The sequence below is a fragment of the Aquarana catesbeiana genome, linkage group LG10, assembly GCF_042186555.1.
Source record: "Aquarana catesbeiana isolate 2022-GZ linkage group LG10, ASM4218655v1, whole genome shotgun sequence".
Classification (NCBI taxonomy): domain Eukaryota; kingdom Metazoa; phylum Chordata; class Amphibia; order Anura; family Ranidae; genus Aquarana; species Aquarana catesbeiana.
The window spans coordinates 144644487-144662642 of NC_133333.1; the positions used below are offsets into that span (position 1 = coordinate 144644487).

General features: G+C 42.5%; 1 protein-coding gene across 1 annotated transcript in view; it reads left to right on the top strand.

Moving 5' to 3' along the window:
- Positions 1–18156, top strand: part of LOC141110935 (beta-2-glycoprotein 1-like) — a 153477-nt gene that overhangs the window by 93230 nt on the left and 42091 nt on the right. Inside the window, exon 3 of the mRNA XM_073602748.1 lies at positions 7306–7494. Coding sequence (XP_073458849.1) covers positions 7306–7494 — 189 coding nt within the window. The remainder of the gene's footprint in view (positions 1–7305; positions 7495–18156) is intronic.

Below are 18156 nucleotides of genomic sequence, written 5' to 3' on the forward strand. Positions count from 1 at the left end.
ACAACGAATGGGGGAGATGTGTCTCCTATGATACAGTGGGACTCCTTTAAGGCATGGGTCCGAGGAGCATACATATCTCGCATTGCAACATTGCAGAAGGAGGGGTCTCAATCATTGGAGTTTTTGGAGACTGAGGTGGAGGGCTTGGAGGCGAACTATGTTTCCTCTCCATATCCGGATAGATATCGGGTGTGGCAGAGGACCTTGAGGCAACTTTCTCTTCTCCATGTAGAGAACACAAAAAAGGCCCTCTTCTAGTCCCAACAAAAGGTGTTTGAGCATGGCGGTAAGAATGGTAGGTTGTTGGCATGGTTGGCTAAAAGCCAAAACCCCACGACTCACATTGTTGGTATCAGGGATGCGGATGGTCAGTTGCTGGTAGCCCCGGACCTTATCAATCAGCGGTTTAAACATTATCTCCAAGGGCTGTATGAGACTAGGGTGGCATACTCTACTGCTGAACTGTCCCCCTTCCTGGACCTAGTTAGGCTTCCAACATTGGGGGAGGAGGGTAGAGAACATCTGGAGGCTGATATTACCTTGGAGGAGATACAGGTGGTCATTGGGAGCCTGCAGGCTGGAAAAACCCCGGGTTCCGACTGGCTACCTGCCGAGTTTTATTCTAATTTTTTTAGAAATTGTAGCTCCAATGCTAAAAAAACTTTTTTCTGACCTGTCAACTCTGGGTATCCTCCCAGAATCTATGGAAGAGGCGGTCATAGTGTTAATTCCCAAACCCGGAAAGGACAACCGTGACTGTGCCTCATATAGGCCCATTTCATTACTAAATGTGGATGCGAAAATCCTGGCAAAAGTGCTGGCTTTTCGTCTATCTACTGTTATTGAAGAACTGATACATGTAGACCAAACAGGATTTATGCCGGGTAAGGGAACAGACATCAACCTGAGACGCCTTTTCTTGAATCTCACGATACCACCCTCAGTTTGCCTACTTAGCCTTGACATACACAAGGCCTTTGACAGCGTAAATTGGTCTTATCTCAATTACCTACTCCCTAGATTTGGAATTTCAGACAAATTTATACATGGATTTAACGCCCTTTACCATTCCCCCCAAACAAGAATCAAAATTCCAGGCAATAACTCTGAATTTTTCCCATTGAGCAGAGGCACCAGACAGGGTTGCCTGCTATCCCCTTTGGTTTTCGCGTTAGCGATTGAGCCCCTTGCACAAGCAATAAGAAACAATATTAATATTAAAGGATACACTAAAGGCCATAGAGAATTCAAATTGAGCTTATATGCAGATGATGCACTCTTATTTTTAACAGACCTACTCATCTCTCTACCTAACCTTTTGGCAGAACTAAACAATTTCCATAAGCTCTCTGGTCTGGGTATAAACATAAACAAATGCTCGGCACTTCCCATTAACTTCTCCCCAGTTATGATTTCCATATTGTGTGAGAAATTCTCATTAATATGGTGCTCTCATTCATTCAGATATCTAGGCATCCATATCACTTCCTCTTTTAACTTACTATACAAATCCAACTACCCTCCACTCTTCACTCATATAAGCACACTACTGAAATTATGGTCCTCGTACCATATTTCCTTTCTTGGTAGAATCTGCGCTTTTAAAATGACAATCCTCCCTAAACATCTCTACTACTTCCGAGCTCTCCCTATTAACATCCCCAAAACCAGACTGGAAGCACTACAAAGGGAAATCAATACCTTTATTTGGTCAGATAAAAAAAATAGATTTAGCTATTCCCTAATGCATAGACCTCAATCCAAGGGTGGTCTTCCTAACATATGGCTATACTTCCTTACTGCCAGATTTACACAGCTGGCACAATGGTTTGCCCCTATCAATAACATACCATGGATCTCCTTTGAGTCTGACTCAATTTCCCCTCTATACCTTCAGGGTCTTCTATGGTCTGGTATTAATTCTTACTGCAAAATACTCAATCAAAATATAATAGTTGCTCATTCCTTTCAACTGTGGCTCAGACATAAAGATACCCTTAAACTTTCCTTAGCAGTCCCACCCTTGGCCTCATTCCTGGGGGATTCTAGATTTACATGCATACAAAGATCACAGTCCTTTCATACTATGGCTAAGCAACAACCTGACCTCTCTTAGATCTATAGTTTGTGATAAAAAGTTTCCCACCTTCAAATATCTCCAATATCCTTGCTCGGAGCACTCCCGTTATATTCGAATTAAAACACCTTTTGCAGACCATTATGCATTATCACTACAATCTCCAAACACACTATTTGAACACATTTGTATAGCCTCCCCAAGGGATAGAGGTTTGATTTCTCAAATATATCGTTATCTCAATAGACTTTCCTTACCAGAGAAATCCGGACCTATGCTACATTGGGAAGCTGAATTTGATTACTCTATCATGATACAGACATGGGAAAAAATGTTAGATAATCTCCGTAAAAGCAACCGTGCTATCTCATTTAGAGAAACTCCAATAAAACTACTGACTAGATGGTATTTGACGCCTACAAAGATCCACAACTTCTACCCTACAGCCTCCCCTAATTTCTTTAGAGGATGCTCTAAGCTAGGAACCTTTATACACATATTCTGGAGCTGCACATTTCTAAAACCGATATGGCAAGCTGCAGCTAGCAGAATTAAAGATGCTTTAGGTAAAACAATCAAACTTCCACCCCGAGTATGCCTTTTATATGCCTCTATACCAAATATTCCTACATCATGCAACAGACTAATACACTCACTGTTTAGTTCCATCCAATGAATGATTGCATATAACGGGAGATCAAACACTCTCCTATGGCTGCTGGTTCTGTCTAGGATGGAAACGATAAAACTTACTGAAAGAATTCAACACCCCCCTCAAGATTATATGTGCATTTTTAACAAAAAATTGACCTATTGGGACTTGCCTTAATCACTCAAGTTTCTCCAACTTCAGATCTACTATTGTAGTATTAATTTCTCAAGTCTACATAGTACTTCTTTTTATATATCACTGTAAACATCATTTGAGAATGCTCATTAATATGATTTAGTCTATAGTACTCTATTTCAGCAATTATTCATAACACGCTTTTAATGTGAATTATTGCACAACATTGTATTATTGATCGTTATCATTCACTCTGTACCATTTTTCTAGGATGGATCTTCCAATAAAAAACTTTTGTAAACAAAAAATGATATACAGTAGTCAGCTAGGACAGGCTTCTTTTAGCCTGCACCCTGTTTATCCATAGACAGGTGAGGGGAGCAGGTTTGGAGTGGTGCTATGGGTCTGAGATGTTTCAACTATTTTGGGAAATAGTTAAATCAATGAGTTTAGTTTCACTTAAAGTTACCCAATAAAGGGTATCATTTGAACTCCAAACTTTCTTCCTTAATCAGTGGCTAACATGGTACAATATTATACATATATATATATATATATATATATATATATATATATATACAGTGGGGACGGAAAGTATTCAGACCCCCTTACATTTTTCACTCTTTGTTATATTGCAGCCATTTGCTAAAATCATTTAAGTTCATTTTTTTCCTCATTAATGTACACGTAGCACCCCATATTGACAGAAAAACACAGAATTGTTGACATTTTTGCAGATTTATTAAAAAAGAAAAACTGAAATATCAGACCCTTTGCTCAGTATTTAGTAGAAGCACCCTTTTGATCTAATACAGCCATGAGTCTTTTTGGGAAAGATGCAACACGTTTTTCACACCTGGATTTGGGGATCCTCTGCCATTCCTCCTTGCAGATCCTCTCCAGTTCTGTCAGGTTGGATGGTAAACGTTGGTGGACAGCCATTTTTAGGTCTCTCCAGAGATGCTCAATTGGGTTTAAGTCAGGGCTCTGGCTGGGCCATTCAAGAATTCAAGAACAGTCACAGAGTTGTTGTGAAGCCACTCCTTCGTTATTTTAGCTGTGCGCTTAAGGTCATTGTCTTGTTGGAAGGTAAACCTTCGGCCCAGTCTGAGGTCCTGAGCACTCTGGAGAAGGTTTTCGTCCAGGATATCCCTGTACTTGGCCACATTCATCTTTCCCTCTATTGCAACCAGTCATCCTGTCCCTGCAGCTGAAAAACACCCCCATAGCATGATGCTGCCACCACCATGCTTCACTGTTGGGACTGTATTGGACAGGTGATGAGCAGTGCCTGGTTTTCTCCACACATACCGCTTAGAATTGAGGCCAAAAAGTTCTATCTTGGTCTCATCAGACCAAAGAATCTTATTTCTCAACATCTTGGAGTCCTTCAGGTGTTTTTTAGCAAACTCCATGCAGGCTTTCATGTGTCTTGCACTGAGGAGAGGCGTCCGTCGGGCCACTCTGCCATAAAGCCCCGACTGGTAGAGGGCTGCAGTGATGGTTGACTGTCTACAACTTTCTCCCATCTTCCGACTATATCTCTGGAGCTCAGCCACAGTGATCTTTGGGTTCTTCTTTACCTCTCTCACCAATGCTCTTCTCCCCCGATAGCTCAGTTTGACCAGACTGCCAGCTCTAGGAAGGGTTCTGGTCGTCCCAAACGTCTTCCATTTAAGGATTATGGAGGCCACTGTGCTCTTAGAAACCTTAAGTGCAGCAAAAAAATTTTTGTAACCTTGGCCAGATCTGTGCCTTTCCACAATTCTGTCTCTGAGCTCTTCAGGCAGTTCCTTTGACCTCATGATTCTCATTTGCTCTGATATGCACTGTGAGCTGTAAGGTCTTATATAGACAGGTGTGTGGCTTTCCTAATCAAGTTCAATCAGTATAATCAAATACAGCTGGACTCAAATGAAGGTGTAGAACCATCTCAAGGAAGATCAGAAGAAATGGACAGCACCTGAGTTAAATATATGAGTGTCACAGCAAAGGGTCTGAATACTTAGGACCATGTGATATTTCAGTTTTTCTTTTTTAGTAAATCTGCAAAAATGACAACAATTATGTGTCAGACAACTCTTTATACATGTCTGAGTTGAATTGGACTGTTCATATAGAGGGAATGAAGGCTCCTTAAACCTCCTTTAGGGAAAGGGAGCCTTTACTGCAGGAAGCATGGCATTACTGTGGGTGTGAACCTAAAAGGGAAGTTAAGTGGACCTAAGGTAAATGTGTGGAGCCTGAAAAGGGAAAAGGAAACACAGAGGAGATTCAGCTTTTACAAGAGTTGCCCACCCTCCCGCCCCTTGGGATATTTTGTCACAGCTTTATTGGCGGTTTTGACCCTGCTAGCAATTGATGTTATGTTATAGGCTATGTCCTCAAGTTAAATTCTGGGATCTGCCTAATGCCTGTCTGGCACTGATGGTAAGGACAGGCCTCTTAGACTATGTGTGTTTATGTTTTATGGGTGCTCACAGTATAACTTTAATTGGCATTGTTGTTTGGTACATTTGGATAGTTGTTACATTTGGGAAGTTCAGTAAAGCTGTGGCTATGCCCTATTTCCAACCTAATCAGCTTCTGTGTCTTTTTGGGGGACAAGGTATTGGTTTATTGGTCATAAATGAGCCTATGCTACTCAGAAGTTAAGAGCTGTGACCTGCTCAGATGTAGCACCCCATAGCAACCAATCAAAATTAATTGTTTTGCATACTTCCCAACTGTCCCTGATTTGGAGGGACTGTCCCTGATTTGAAGCAATGTCCCTCTGTCCCTCATTCCTCCTCATTTGTCCCTCATTTCGGTCTGATCTATATACATGTATATAAAATGCACTTTTTATCTATCAAAAAGTCCTTTCATCTGATTTCTAAATTGCTGCATTTGTAAATTCCAAAAGCCAATATGAAGGAATAGTAATGTTAAAAAAAGCACTTGTGGGTTTAACCAATCTTTTTTTTTTTGCACAATTCTCCTTTAAGGGGGCATGGCAAGGGGTGTGTCCTATGCCTGCATACTTTTGCTGATAGGTGTCCCTCATTCCCATCTCAAAAAGTTGGGAGGTATGGTATTGCATTCTTTTTAAGAGCTTAAAGTACAACTTTTTTTTAGTTTTGGAGTGGAGAGGGATTAGAACACCTGTCAGTTTGTATTGCTGTCTGTGCTCCCATTAAGGAGAGTCACCCTCTCTATCTGTCCTGTTTACTGTTATTATTGAAAGTGAAATTAAAAGAAAATCCCAAATTTTGGGTTGTCCCCAGAAAAGTAATAGAGGGAACATCTTCCATAGGGGACACTAGCTCTAGTGACCTGGGGGTCCCCAAGAAATTCCCTAATTTGCAGGGATTTCCTCTCACTTCCTGTTTCGCTATGGGACAGGGAGTGAAGGGAAATCTCTGCAATGAAACAAAGATGGTGAAAAAAAACTTGACAGGGGTTATATTCTTCCCTTACTCTATCCAAAATGAAAAAAAAGTTTTGCCCATTGTTGGAAGGCAACATGTTTTATTTCATAATACAAGAGGTGTTTGAAATATGAACTATGGCTATACCAAGCCTCTTGGGGGCTGCCTGGAATGTAACAAGTTGCACATCAAAGCTTTGTAGCATATCAGAATCTTCATCTGAAAGAAGAAGTCAGGCCCCCTATCAAGGCTGAACAACAGCTTGGCTCCTGACCGACTGGTGTGATAACGCTCTGCAAGCAAGCTTCAAAGAGGGCCATGGCTGCCAGGATGATTGATGAAGGTGGGTTACAAAGATCAAAGGATCAACAGGCACTGAAGATGACCCAGTGCACATAGACATGATACATGGACATTGCTGCCCCTAGAGGACAATACAGCAGGACTGACAGTAATATAATATATTGAGGAGGACTGCTCCGTAATTACTTTGATTTGTCAAAAGTCTAGATGGGCTGGTAATGGGGTTGGGTCTGGACAGCGTATGATTGAAGTTTAAAAAGGGCTGACCGAGACATAGAGCTCTCTCTGTTACCATCTTGAGCCCAGCTGATGAGATCATGTCTAGGGGACAGCCTTGCGATAAGTAGCTTTGATTTTTTTTGTTACATGCTCTATAGTATTTTCATATTAGCATTTTCCTATTTTCTTTGGAAATAAATAAGACGTGATTTTATTAAGCAGTGTGTTTATTTTCATAGCTAACCTCATATTATTGTGCTATCAACAGTAACATTATCAGAGTTTTAATAGACTAGCTACCTATAGGAATAGACAAATTAATACATATATGGAATAAATAGAGGGAATCCGTAACCACCCATGGATAATATTTTATTTTAGAAGTTATTTCTTCCATAGTTCTACTTTAACTCTTAAATGGTTGTTTCTTATTACTGCACTTTGCACACAGACTGCACACTTTGCAATTCATTTGGTTCTTCAGTAATATTGTTGTGTTTATGTTAAAGCTCACAACAGCTGCCCCTGGCCTGTGACCATTGAGAACGCTAATACAAGTCTGAATCAGAACACAAAAAACTTTGGTGATCATATGACAATACGCTGTAATCCGGGATTCAAAATAACCAATGGACAGGAGATGGCACACAGCCGTTGTCAAGGAGATAAGAAGTGGAGTGTGACAGCACCCTGTGAAGGTAACAGCAACATGACATGATTCATTTTTATTTTAGTGCTATAATCCCTTTGCATTTTTAAACACATTATCTGTGGGAATGCCAGAGGATGGACGTGGGAACAGCTGTTTTCCTGCTTATCTATCGCCATCTATTCTAAATCATCACTATTTAACAATTCTAAATACGAATGCCTTGGCAAATAATTTTTTTTAAATGTATTATATTGAATACAGTAACGGTTTCCTATAAACAGATATATAGCGCTACCCCCCGAAAGGGCCACTGGCTGACTATGGTCAAAGGCACAGTTACTGTACACTGTACAATTCCAGCACAGATGATGATGATGTCAGAGTTCTCCCCCACTAATGCAGAGGATGCCAGCACACACAGAGCACAGTTCAGGCACACTGACACAAAGAGCAGCCTAGGGGTGTCTTTTTGTGGTTTTATTGTAAAACAACTAGCAGAAACAAGAGGACACTCTTCTCTATGTTGCAAACTTCAGGAACAGTTCTTTAGCTCAGCTCAGAGTACAATCTTCCCATAAGAGACTAGTAGAGTCCAGAGGTATGTACTCCTCAGGAGGAGAACTACTTGACCCAGCTTTAAAGGACAGTCCTCCCATTGCGAAACTAGAGGAGACTAACGTATGTACCTCTCAGGACAGGAATTACTTAGATCAACTTAGTGTAAAGTCTTTCCACTAAACTAAAGGGGACTAATCAGTGTGTACCTCAGAGGAAAAGAGCAACGAGGCCCAGCAATCCCAATAGTACACAGTCACTTAGACCTTGCAGAAAAACAGTACCAGAGTAGCTGTGCCCATTCAGCTTATTCCAGATGCCTACCTCTATGGAGACTGGATCCTTAGGTGAAGTTTCAGGGTGCCGATACCCTTTCAGATGTAGGCCCACAGCCAGGACGTTGATAAACAGTAACTTGAAACAGCAGAACGGCTGGAGGTGAGAGGTAACTACCTCCCACCTGAACAGGTAGAATCCCTTGGACAGGAGGACACTGCTGTTTTACAGCTCAGACTATTTATGTGATTCTCAGCCACCTTCTGGGTACACCACCTCAGGGACTGACTGCAGCACAATATGTATTCATGCTTCCCATTTGCCTTGTTCCACTTGTTCAAGAACTTTCTAGAAGAAGAAGATCCAGCACCCCTGGAAGGGTTGAATGCAGTGGTGGCTGGTGCTCTATTTTTTGGGGGGGGCCGGAAAACAAACTACCCGACCCCCCGTTTGGTCGGTCAATCAGTCAGTCGGTCAAATAGGGGTATTATTATATCCCTATATACAATGTGCTCACATGTACTCCACATTCACTGAGCTGCTGCTGCAAAGAGAGAGACGAGGCAGGAGCTGGCACATTATTATTGTCATCTCTGTGCACCGCTGATGACAGGTGGCATCATTAGCTGGTAGTAACCCCAGCACAGAGGAGCATTTCAGCAGTGCAGCGTTCAAGGCAACATATGCAGACATTCAGAAACTATGATGATGTGTTGCAGCACTTTCTTGTTAACATCTTCCAACAGTGTAAGGCTTGCATTTCTTGACCAAAAAAAAAACCTAGGCAGCCACAATGTGCTTCCATGTCTCTCCCTTGTTGAGTACATTCCACAGACGATCCAGTGCCCGAACAAACAGAATACTCTATGATCCTACCCCTGCACCACATGTTGATGGGAACAAGGGCCTCGTCCCCACAATGTTGGCCATTGGTTGTTGGGGTCTGCGGGCAGTGGACTTATCAGAATCTGGAAGCCCTCTTTAACAAGACTGCTATCTTTTTGCTGTGACAGCTGTTATATAGGCAAGGGCGGGGCCACCCGCTGACATAACTGGATGACCCCCCCTCTTATGGCATCAAAGGGGGCAGGGTCACTCAGTTATGTCAACAGGTGGCCCCGCCCTTGCCTATATTACAGCTGTCACAGCCAAGAGACAGTAGTCATTGAAGCGTGATTGAAGATGGATGCCCATTGCGGGACACTTTTTCTTTCTTTTTTAATAAAGGAATTGTCAAAAACTGTGTTTTTTGGTTTTTACTTTTTTGACACTTTTTTTGGTGAATGGGTAGGGGTACAATGTATCCCATACCCACTCACATATGGGGGGGCAGGATCTGGGGGCCCCCTTGTTAAAGGGGGCTTCCAGATTCTGATAAGCCCCCCGTCCGCAGACCCCCACAACCACCGAACAAGGGTTGTGGGAATGAGGCCCTTGTTCTCATCAACATGGGGACAGGGTGCTTTGGGGGGGACCCAAATCTCGCAGTGCATTATGGGGCATTCCGCGGCTCTCGAATTTCCCGCGATTGCCCCATAATGGCAAACACCCAATGTTTGAGTCAAATTATATCACTGTCCATTCAATCTGTAATGAAATGAAATATATTTCAACATTGCTGGCATAAAAGAAGAATTTCATTCCAATACTTTTACTTACCTTTGTATTACCACTGTCCTCTCATGCATGCATTTTCTCTTGCCATCCCCTTCCTTTAATGCAAACATTTCAAGCTTTCAAACTTTTCAAGATCTAGTTTTGGCTAGTTCAGGAGATTGTTTTAAAAAGAGCTGGATGCATTCCTAAAGGCACATAAAGATAACTGGATATTAACATTTATAGGTAATAACACCAGAAATTGTTGACGCAGTGAATATCCAAGTGCTTTTATTGGGATCAGGAAGGAACTTTGGATTTTGGCCCCCCTTTTTTTTTTTTTTTTTTTTTTTTATTGGTTGAACAAAATGGATTTTATTGTGTCTTTATGTAATTGGCAATTTTCATTTCCACTGTTCTTGTATCCAGCAAAGTTCTTCCATATAATTTGTTAGATTACTGTAAAAAGTAAATATACTGCTTAATGATGCATTTTTAAGAGCAAGAGTGTAAGGTTTTGTATATATTATATTTCCAAGATACTTAATTGTGATAAAGGGGGCCAAGCACACATAGTACAGACCCTACTGGAAAATCTGTAAGTTGTCATGCTTACCCCTAACAGACCCTATAGCTAGCTTCTGTGTTCTTCACCTATAGCCGCCCCCTTTCCCATAAGGCAAGCATGCCTACTGGAACCTGGTTGCCCCCAGGCACGAACTGAGTAAACAGGTACTTGCAGTTGACAGACAGGCAGAGTGTTTCAATGACAGTTCAGGTACAAGACAGGCAAGGTTCAGAATAGTCAGGGTCAATCAGTAGCCGAAAGGCAGGCAGAATTCAGAGAGTAGTCGATATCTGATCTGAGGTTGTCAACGAGGGAATCCAAACAGCAGAGCAGGACAGACAAAGAGAGCTTGGAGCACGTGTTATAAATGCAATATCACAAGCATTAGACTGCAGGCTTGACTGACTTCTGCATACAAATATGCCCTTTTCTGGGTTCTACCATGGAATATATATATATTCCATGGTATATATATATATATATATATATATATATATATATATATATATATAGACTCAAACAAAGCCAAGGGGCAGAGAATGGATGACAGGGGCATCAGCTGAGTAAGTTGAAACTATACAATAATCAGGAGCAAATGGCATTGGCAGGTGGTCTGAGCAGACAGCAAGCATCACTTGGACTTTCCAAACTTCTACCTAAGAGCCATGGTTTAAGACATTTGAGTTCCCTGCAGCCTGCAACAATTTTTTTTTTCTCCACAAAGTATTAGCATTATAGAAGTCTGTTGAGAAATCACAGGGACTCACTGGCCACATCACATTCCCCTAACTATAACAATGCCCAAATAGTTTATTTGCATGAAATAAACCTTTAGCTTGAGTTTCTTGTTAGTATTTGGTCTTAAGTTTGTGTGAGAGGGATTAATGGCTTCTAGGAATATGGAGCCTTCTTTATTAGGATGTCTTTGATATTAGGTAATTTTTGTCAGACAGTCACTAAACTTTAATTCTAAAACTGATATGCCCCGTACACAGGGTCGGATTTTCCGACGGAAAATGTGTGATAGGACCTTGTTGTCAGAAATTCCGACCGTGTGTAGGCTCCATCACGCATTTTCCAGCGGATTTTCCGACACACAAAGTTTGAGTCAAAATCTGTTGTCGGAATTTATGATCGTGTGTACACAAATCCCACACACAAAGTGCCACGCATGCTCAGAATAAATAAAGAGATGAAAGCTATTGGCTACTGCCCCGTTTATAGTCCCGACGTATGTGTTTTATGTCACAGAATGATCGGATTTTCCGACAATTTTGTGTGACCGTGTGTATGCAAGACAAGTTTGAGCCAACATCCGTCGGAAAAAATCCTAGGATTTTGTTGTCGGAATATCCAATCAATGTCCGACCGTGTGTACGGGGCATTAGTGCTGGTTCAAACTAGAACATGGTGTGAAAATGTCATGTTTTATGCATGTTTCCCACCCTGCATGTTAACACGCTGTTGTTAATGGCACCACTAATGCATCTTGCAAATGCAACCCATTTTCGTCCACCAAACCCTATGGTACCTCAGTAACATGCAGTTTGGTGTGACCTGATCTGAAAAAGTAGTGTTTGCACCACTTTTTCTGTGTTCAGAAATGGGGCAGCCCATTACATTTAATGGGCTGTCAAAACCGAAACGTGTGAGTCCACACGTGTTCCAGTGTGAACCAGCCCTCAAAAATGAACTTCAGGAAAAATCTATAATTCAATACCCACATGGAATATCAGTCCACTTTCTGAGCTCCAAATACCCTTGCAAATTCAGAAATTATGAAATGATCACTGTGCTACACAGCATGTGCAGAAAATAGAGTGGTGGGTCTCAGCAGGTCCTCTCACTACAGGCTGCCTGCAGAAAAATACAGGGGGCAGATACGAGACCAGTCACCCTGAAAAAGGAGAGAGAAGCAATGATCAGTCTTAATTACAGAAAACTCTTGCATAGAGGCAAAGTCCAAGAGTTGTTTAATGCTGGAATATTGCAAATACCCGGGAGAAATATGTAATGGAATCCAAAGTTCAAGTAAGAACAGACATTCTTTTTGTATTTCAACAACATTTGTTTAGCTTAAATTTTAGCTTTAAATAATTGCTCAGCTATGTTTCCTGGTGGCAGCCAACAATGCATATTTTCACACAATCACAGGTAAAATGATCCTCATTAATTTTTTTCAATGTACTGGAACAGTTTGCTGCTTTTCTCTCATCGTAGTATTAATTATATCCTTGAATAGCAAAATGTGTATATATATAGATATATATATAGATATCTATATATATATCTATATATAGATATATATCTATATATAGATATATATCTATATATAGATATATATCTATATATATATATGTATATATAGATATATCTATATATACATATATATATAGATATATATATAGATGTATAATTTATGTATGGTCGAAGCCCTTCAGTCGAGATGGATATAAACCACATAAACACGCCACAAGACTCACAACATAACGTAGACCTGAAGTGTGCACTGGTCTGCTGGCCAGTATACCAAAAAAGGGGGCATACCCAAGATAAGTAATAAATGCTTGTGGAAAGAAATGTGCTGAGAAATCCCCTGAAAAGGGGAATGGGAGGGAGGGTATCGCGCACAGGAACCGACAAAGACCACAGATGAGTGGGCTGCTTAAATACCCCCCCGGACTCCTCCCATAAACTCAGACCACCATACTGGCCTTCTTATTTATGGTCGAAGCCCTTCAGCTGAGATGGATATGAACCAGATAAACACGCCACAAGACTCACAACATAACATAGACCTGAAGTGTGCCCTGGTCTGCTGACCGGTATACCAAAAAAGGGGGCAAAAACATTCAGGTAGGGATGAAAGCTCTTTATTGGTCTAGTGTTATTTACTGAGCAAGTTTGGTAAATGCATGCGACATTTCTATCTGAGGGGTCGGAATGTACTAGCTCCACCTGCCTAACTTCTTGATGATGTGGTCTGGAACCCAGTGCTGAGATGCGGCTGAGGCTGCTTCAATTCGGAAGGAATTTTCAGAGTACCAGCTGGGGTCGGGGCCTAGGTTATGCAGGAGGATCCTGACATGCTTGATGAACTGGCTGCCACTCAAGGGGTTGGTCAGAAAAGGTAGCAGGGGGCTAGAGTTCGACTGGCTGAGTAGGAGGGACAGTAGGCGGTCCAGTATCGCTACTGGGCACCAGATGTTGTTGGTTTGGAATAGTTGGATTTCGACCCGGGACGGATTTCTGGGTTTTGGATACTGCGAGGTGGAGAATGAAGTGATCTTGGAAGCGAGCCAGGTGACATCTACACAGTACCTGGCCGGTAGGGCCTTTACAGGTATACTCGCTAGGCTGCAAAAAGCCATAGAAGGCCAGGTAGATGGCAGCTTGAATGACCAAGCTGGGATTAAACCCAAATGGGGAATGAGAGAGGATAGTCGACATGTCTCTGAAGATGGTACTAGTGATGGGCAAGCATTTGGAGTTGGCGACGGGCTGCTTAATGTCTGCTTACGTTGCCCCGGGGCAAAATGCCAGAAACTTGCAGAAGGCATTCCAAGTGGTGCGGTAGGCCTTTAGTGTGTTGCGGGATAAAGACTGATTGATGAGCTGGGTCGTACTGCGAAGGTGCGGCATTAATCCAATGTCAGCTGAGACCAAGGTGGGATAGGAGATGATGTTGGGTTGGCTCTGGGTTTCTACTGAAAGAATGAAATGAAGTTAAAACGGGACACTGCGTCTGCTGCGACGTTGCACTTGCCCAGAATGTTCATGCAGTGAACATTGAATTGATGCTGCAGAGATAATTGCACCAGCCTGCATAGGAAGGACATAATGGGGAGCGACTTGGACCTGCCCTTGTTAATGATATCGGCCGTGGCCTGGTTTACTCTGGTTTCAACTTGGTGGCAAAGTAAAATGACTCTTTCCATTTAATGCCGTGCCAACGCTAGAGGGATGGCTCGATGGGCAGAAGCTTAAATGCATCTGATATGTCAGCTTTAGACAGCCATGTGCCCGTGCCTATATTAACAATGGTCTAAATCACCAGATCGACTGAAGCATATTTCAGGGAGAATTCCTCTGAAGGAATTAATAAATTAAAATTGAGATGCAGACAAGTCGTACACCAACTGAAGTTTATTCGAGAACTTGCCCATGACAAGCCCAATAGGGCTAACTCTCCAGATGGTGCGAAAGGGCCAATGATGAAGCCTCGATTCAGTTCCGCCTGTAGTAGATTGTCTATAGCTAGATCGTCGAAGGCCACTGACCGGAGATTCCTGCACTCGTGAGTCGAGTGGGCTAGTGTGATGAGGCCAGTAGGAAATCCTGCTGCGAATCCTTGTATGAGGAAAGCAGCCAGTGAGGTAGTGGGGTGTGAGGCGAGGTAAAACCTTAGCCATTGGACGTCCACTTGATCTAGTTAGGATGAATTGTGCTGCTTGGCATGCGTTTTTTGGATGTGCCCTGTGACACGTGGTACAAATATGGAGCAGCCAGCATTGGCTGTAGTTGCACGAGCTGAAATTAAAGTTATTGCAGATCGATGCTCCCCCTACTGACAGAATAGGGCGTCCCAACTTGTCCACCTGGAGCTACTGAGCGGGGGCCCTGACCAGTACCGGAGGTGGAGGGGAAATTGAGAGGGCGTCTGACTGCTGCGTTGGAGCACCAGGTAGGTGCGGGTGGAGGACTGGCAGATAGCGCAGAGTGTGGAGCGTAGGACTGGCAGAGTGGTGGCAGAACAACTCTGTGTTGATGATGCTCCACTTCTTGCCAGTTTGGAACTGCGTGAGCTTTGCTGCCGCTCTGGCCGAGAATGAACGGTGTTAAGGAGAAATGACAGACAGACAATGGTGAGTGGCTTGATTATATGCCGTCAGAGATGATGAGTGGCTGGATTGTGCCACTTGAAATATGCTTGCAATGACTGCAAGAGAAAACCTTATCAGAAAGGCGAACCATGAATGAAATTGAATAAAATTAAATGAAACAGTTGATCTGAAGCAATGTGAGTGGATGTGTCATGGTTGCGACTGGATTTGAACAGGAAAGTAGAGTAAGTCGTACTGTAGGATGTCCGAAAATTACGTGAAATATCATGCAATGATCTGAAACTAAAGCAAATTGTTGTGTCACTGAAGCGACCAGTATCGAACCGAACTGTAGAGCATATGACATGACACAAAACAAAATTAGATAACCGAAAAGAACCGACATGAATCGGGTGCCGCACCTAAAAGAGAAAGTGACAGACAGTATACAAAATAAGACAACTGAAATGATTGCAACGGCAGTGATACGAATCTGTGCAATTGCGACTGACAACAAACTAGACTGTGGCGTATGGAATGAAATGTAACGAAAAAATGAAATGACCGAATGAAGTTGACAGGAATCGGAGTGCTGCTGAAGCAACTGGATTTGGATCCGAGTGTGGGGTATATGAAATTAAATTAATGAAACGATTAACTTGATAATGATATGAATCGTGAGCTGCCATTGCGACTTGACAATGAACTGGACTGTAGAATAGGAAACTAAATGAAATGAAATGGTCGAAATGAAGCCGGCACGAATCAGAGCCGCTGGATTCGGATCGGCGTGTGGGGTACACGATTTGAAATGAAGAAATGATTGACATGACAGTGATATAAATCGAAAATGAAATTGATGAAATGATTGACATGACAGTAATACGAATTGGCGCCGCCTTTGCGACTGACAACGAAGCAGACTGTAATGAATGAAATGAAATGACCAAAATTAAGCTGACACGAATCGATGAGATGCTGAAGTGACTGGATTCGGATCGGAGTGCAGGGTATACAAAATGAAATGAAATGATTGCCATGACAGAGACACGAATCGGTGTGCCACATTGCGACTGACAGCGAACCGGACTGTGGAGCATGGAATGAAATTAGATAAAATGATTGAAAACAAGCCGACACACATCGGTGTGTCACTAATGTGACTGGATTTGGATCGGAGTGCAGGATATACAAATGAAATGAAATGATTGCCATGCCAGAGACAGAAATTGGTGAGCCGTAATAGTGATTGACAACAAACCTGACTGTGGAGCATGGAATGAAATGAGATGAGATGAGATGAAATATCTGAAGATAAGCCGGCACGAATTGATGTGTCACTAATGCAACTGGATTCGGATTGGAGTGCAGGGTATACGAAATGAAATGAAATGATTGCCATGACAGAGACAGAAATCGGTGAGCTACAATAGCGACTGACAGCGCACCGGACTGTGGAGCATGGAATGAAATGAGATGAAATGACCAAAAATAAGCCGACACGAATCTGTGTGTCACTGATGGGACTGGATTCAGGAAGGAGTGCAGGGTATACGAAATGAAATGAAATGATTGCGATGACAGAGACACGAATCAATGTGCCCCATTGCTACTGACAGCGAACCGGACTGGGGAGCATGGAATGAAATGAAATGATATGGCTGAAAACAAGCCGATACGAATCTGTGAGTGGCTGATGCGACTGGATTCGGAATGGACTAGGGGGTATACGAACTAAAATAACTGAAATGATAGACAGTGTTTGAGATGAAATTAATTAATTTCGTAGCCTGCAACAATGAAAGAGCAAAAGAATGTACGAATGAAACTGATATGAATCCGCACAGGGTTTGTACTCAACGAACTGAGCAACGAGTTTGTGGTTTGCACAAGGCTAAAATAAGACTGCGCTCAAAGACTTAACGAATGACTCGTAAGCTCCGCTGCGGGGCTTCAATGAAACGGGAAACCTAACAACAAATGCACGTGAAATGAAGTAATTAAATATGAATCCTACCTGCGACAGTTGAGCAAGACTCGATCTATGAAAAACCACTAACGGAGAACCGAAAGATCACAGATGAGTGGTCTGCATAAATGCTCCCCAGACTCCTCCCATAAACTCAGCCCACCATACTGGCCTATATATATATATATATACACACACACACACACACACACACACACACATACACTATATTGTGAAGAGTATAGGAATGCCTGTCTTTACACACACATAAACTTTAATTGCATCTCAGTCTTAGTCCATAGGGTTTAATATTGAGTTGGTCCATCCTTTGCAGCTATAACAGCTTCAACTCTTCTGGGAAGGCTGTCTACAAGGTTTAGGAGTGTGTCTATGGGAATGTTTGACTATTCTTCCAGAAGCGCATTTGTGAGGTCAGGCACTGTGTTGGATGAGAAAGCCTGGCTCGCAGTCTCCGCTCTAATTGATCCCAAAGGTGTTATATCAGGTTGAGGTCAGGACTCTGTGCAGACCAGTGAAGTTCCTCCACCCCAAACACGCTTGTCCGTGTCTTTATGGGCCTTGTTTTGTGCACTGGTCCAAATCATTTGGTGGAAGGGGGAATATGGTGTGGGGTTGTTTTTCAGGGGTTGGGCTTGGCCCCTTAGTTCCAGTGAAGGGAACTCTTAAGACGTCAGCATACCAAGACATTTTGGACAACTTCATGCGCCCAACTTTATGGGAACAAAACAAGGTCCATAAAGACTCAGATGAGCGTGTTTGGGGTGGAAGAACTTCACTGGACTGCACAGAGTCCTGACCTCAACCCGATAGAACACCTCTGGGATGAATTAGAGCGGAGACTGCAAGCCAGGCCTTCTCATCCAACATCAGTGCCTGACCTCACAAATGCACTTCTCGAAG